This window comes from Saccostrea cucullata, unplaced genomic scaffold (genome assembly GCF_032062105.1).
Source record: "Saccostrea cucullata isolate Sc308-1 unplaced genomic scaffold, CSIRO_AGI_Scuc_v1 ctg5037, whole genome shotgun sequence".
Taxonomy (NCBI): Eukaryota; Metazoa; Mollusca; class Bivalvia; order Ostreida; family Ostreidae; genus Saccostrea; species Saccostrea cuccullata.
Window position 1 is genome coordinate 8,503 of NW_026930453.1, and position 4,641 is coordinate 13,143.

Sequence of the window (4,641 nt, forward strand, 5' to 3'; positions counted from 1 at the left end):
AGGTTGATATTTTTGTTGTTATGTTTTACCCATCCTTATTGATAGTGTTTGAATGGGTTTGAAAGAGATTTATAGTACTCACTTCTACTGCACGTTCTTACTGAACAAGTAAACTTTTTGTACATTGTAATAAATGGCAAATCCATGTATTAGGTTACTGAGAATGAGTCCGACATTTATTTTGTGTACTTCGCAATTTTGCTTTGGTCTGCAGGTTTCCATATGACTTTTCAGCATAAAGCAGTGTGGCTTTTTATATGAAGGATATGGAAATAACGAACAGTAATCAATCTCAACGTCCATTAAACAAATATACAAAATAAGAGCAGAGCAAACACGGACCTCCGAAACATCAGAGGTGGGATCAGGTGCCATGGAGGAGTGAGTGTGTTAAGGTTAAGGTGGTCCTATAATGCTTTTATTAGCCCGTAGAAACAACATAAGAATGGCGTCGGGTCCATGCTTTTAATTCTGTGTTCCTTCACATAATTGATGACGTAATACACAAAAGGGGTCAATTCAAAACATATAAATGATACATCTTCCCTCTTTTAAAATTGAGTCAAGAGCTACAATAACATTTACAAGATATTGAAAGATGTGAAACCTTACATTAACTATTATTAGGTAAAAAACATTAAATTCTATTGAAATTTAAGATTTAGTATGCAACAATGTAATGAAGCCTGGTACATTAACAAACTACAACACTGAAACTATAATGTCAAAATAAACTTAAGAAATTGTCTGTATAATGCAACTGACTAGCATTTCAAAAGTAAAAAACAAACAGTACAACTAATCCAAAATTTACAACAAATGACACAGATTTTTATGTCCTTACTCACATACCCAATTTTCATGGTACTGATCTGACCCACAAACAACAAATTAAATCTCTTCAATTAATCTCTGGTTTCTTAACTGTCCTAGCAGACCTTGTGGTCCCTGACATATTTTGTGTGGGTACATGATTGGTACAAATAGACATATCCTGACTAAGTGATTGAGTATTTCCATTATCACATGGATTATGACTAGAATGATCAACATTATCATTGTTTTGACAATCATATTGTTCATATGGTGTAAATTGTTCATTTGACTGCAAAATATGTCTGCGATTTCTGCGGTATACATGTCCATTTTCGGTTTGAACCAAGTATGATCTCGGAGCAACTTGGTCGAGCACCTTGCCACAGTTACCCCAATCCTTGTCACTATGATCTCGAAGACGGACGGTTTGTCCTGGACTCAACAGCGATAACTCTTTTGTGTTTCTGTCATGATACTGTTTTTGTTTGAGTTTCTGTTGCATCTTTGCTCTTTTGTAAGACTCGGTTAAATGGTTTCCACGGCAACTATCAGCCATTGGTAAGTTCGAACGCAGTTTACGTCCATTGTTCAGTATTTCGGCTGGTGATTTCCCATCGAGTATAGGAGTTGCACGGTAGATGAGTAGACTCATGTGGAAATCTGATCCATCATCCGCCGATTTTTTCAATAGGCCTTTTACAATGCCTACGGTTTTCTCGACTAACCCATTCGATTTTGATTATAATGGACTTGACGTATGATGCTGAAAATCATATGACTTTGCAAATTCACTGAATTCAGCTGACTTGAATTGTGGTCCGTTATCACTGAACACTATCTTAGGTATGCCTTGGCCTGCAAACACATATTTCATTGCATTAATGACTGATTGACTTGACACACTATGCAAACGACACACTTCTGGATAATTGGAATAGTAATCACATAACACAAGATAATTTTCTCCATTGAATACACACAAATCTGCTCCCACTTTTTCCCACGAATAATTGCATACATCATGTGGTTTAAGCGGTTCCGGCGGTTGTTTTGGACGGAATTTGATACATGTTGAACATCAATTCACCATTTTCTCGATTTGTGCATACATTCCAGGCCAATACATCACTTGTTTGGCTCGATTTCGACATTTTTCGATACCTAGGTGACCTGTATGGATTTTGGTAAGCATCTCCTTCCGCAATGAGACTGGAATAACAATGCGGTCTGTCTTCATGATGATTCCATCACATAAACTCAGCTCTGTCCGTATATTCCAGTATTCTGATATTTCCTTGGGGCATTCAATGCGCGTTTCGGGAAATCCTTTAACAATTACGTCTGCTAGTAACTGCAATTTTGGGTCATGTTGAGTTTCCTCACGAATCTTCTGTAGCTTACGATCTGATATGGGTAGACTCTTAATGACAGAGTCTACATACACTTTGAGATCCTCCTCCTGTTCTGATTTGGCCAGTTTCGTTGACATATCTGTTCCTCTGGACAATGCATCAGCGGTATGCATAAATTTTCCTGGAGTGTAGCCAATACGTAGATCATATTTCTGTACTCTCAGCAGCAGTCTTTGTAATCGTAGTGGACAGTCTTTCAGGGACTTCTTAAAAATGTTCACAAGTGGTTTATGATCTGTTTCCACTTCTACTACCTGTCCAAGTATGTATTGGTGGAAGTGTTCACATGCAAATGATATGGCTAACATTTCTTTCTCAATCTGCGCGTACCTGGTTTCTGCATCAGACATAACTCGCGACGCATATGCCACCGGCATCCACTCGTTATCATGCCTCTGTAAGAGCACTGCTCCCAGTCCAAAACTAGAGGCATCTGAAGAGATTTTAATCTCTTTGTTCGGGTCAAAGAACTTAAGAACTGATGTACTTGTTAATATGGCCTTTAACTCATCGAATGATTTTTGCTCGACTGTAGTCCACTGAAATTGGTTTTTGTCCTCTGTGAGATTTCGCAGAACTTGAGTTTTCGACGACAAGTCTGGAACATATCTTGCCTGGTAGTTCAACATGCCTAAAAAGCGTTGTACATCTTTCTTACATTTTGGAGTCTCAAAGTTTGTTATGGCCTTGACCTTGGCCTCGTCTGGCTTGATTCCTTCTGCGGATATAGTGTCACCGACGAATGTAAGTTCCTTAACTCCAAATACGCATTTTTCTCGATTCAGTTTGAGATTTGCTTTGCGCGATGCATCAAACACTTGCTGTAGTCTTTGGTTGTGTTCTTGTAGCGTTGAACCCCATACGATGATGTCATCCATCATTGTCGTGCATCCTGGTATGTGTTCATATATCATATGAATTGTCCTGTGATATATCTCGGGTGCTGATGAGATACCAAAAGGTAGACGCAGAAATCGATACCTTCCGAATGGTGTATTGAAACAGGTAAGTTTTGATGAATTCTGCTCCAGTTTCATTTGCCAGAATCCGGTGCGAGCATCAAGTTTACTGAAATAATGTGCATTCTTGAACTTCGCATGAATCTCATCTCGCGTTGGCAGCTTGTAATGTTCTCTCTGTATCGCTTTGTTCAATTGAATTGGATCAAGACACACGCGGATCTTTCCGTCTTTTTTCGGAACGATTACAATCGGACTCACCCAATCTGTATGTTCGGTTTCTTTGCATATGACACCCATATCCTCCATGCGTTTAAGTTCATCTTGGAGTTTTTCATGTAGAGCGAAAGGTATTTTACGACATGGACTCACTACTGGTGTAATGTCTGGATCTATGGATAATTTATGTTCACCCGGTAAACATCCTAATCTTTCGAACAAGTCATTATTTTGATCCACAATCTGTGCAGTTGTGTCTGTAATCTTTGTGCAGTTTTCTATGGTATATGTGCGTTTCACTAGTCCTAACTTGTCGCAAGCTTTTACGCCTAAGATTGCTGTTGAAGCGTCCTGAACTATCACAAAGTAGACCTTAGCTGCTTTTCCCTGATGAGAAACTTCTAGAACACATGCTCCTAAGACCGGAATACTATGCTTGCTGTACGACATAAGCTGTATATTTGTCTTGTGTATTTTTGGCTTCCATGGTAGAATGTGATACTGTTTCTCCAGCAGGATGTTGACTTGACTACCTGTATCCAATTTGTAGTTGATTCCTTTGCCATTGGTACATAGAGTTACACGCCACTCCTCTGGTTTGTCGGAATGAACTGTCTCCAGAGCGTCGATGAAGAAAGCTTGTTCATCCTGAATGTCATGAATGTGTTTCTTTTTCTGCATTTTCTTTTTAGTACGATTTTGTTTGCCTTTTGATCTGCAGACTTTTGCGAAGTGATTTGCGCCATTTCACTTATTGCAGATTTGACCCATAGCGGGGCAAGTCTTATGTGAATCATTATATCCACACCGTCCACAAATTTTACCTTGCTTAAACATGTTAAATGTCCGAACGTTTTTGTCTTTGGGTTTTCCCCCAATGGCATGAACTTCAGAAGTAGGGACAATACTTTTTATTTGTTCCTTTGTCGACTCTGCTGCTCTACAGGTTGCAAGTGCTTTGTCTAATGTTAGATCGACTGTTCGTAAAAGTCTCTCTTTCAGCGTGTTGTCTGGGACCCCACATATTATTCTGTCACGTATTAGAGAATCTGCTAGATCTCCAAACTCACAGTTCTTTGCCATAGTTCGTAATTCCGTCACATATTGGTCTATGGTCTCATCGGACCTCTGCACCCTCGTGAAGAACTTATGTCTCTCATACGTAGTATTGCGTTTTGGTGTGCAATACGCCTCAAATTTATCATCACCCTCATCAAATACAAAGGTGTTATAAA

At 39.1% G+C, this 4,641-nt stretch overlaps 1 protein-coding gene across 1 annotated transcript; it reads right to left on the reverse strand.

Moving 5' to 3' along the window:
- Window positions 1–1,894: 1,894 nt before the first annotated feature.
- LOC134228650 (uncharacterized protein K02A2.6-like) lies at window positions 1,895–4,087 on the reverse strand. The gene has a single exon (XM_062710327.1). The coding sequence runs from the start codon at window positions 4,085–4,087 to the stop codon at window positions 1,895–1,897; it is 2,193 nt and encodes a 730-aa protein (XP_062566311.1).
- Between the last annotated feature and the right edge of the window lie 554 nt (window positions 4,088–4,641).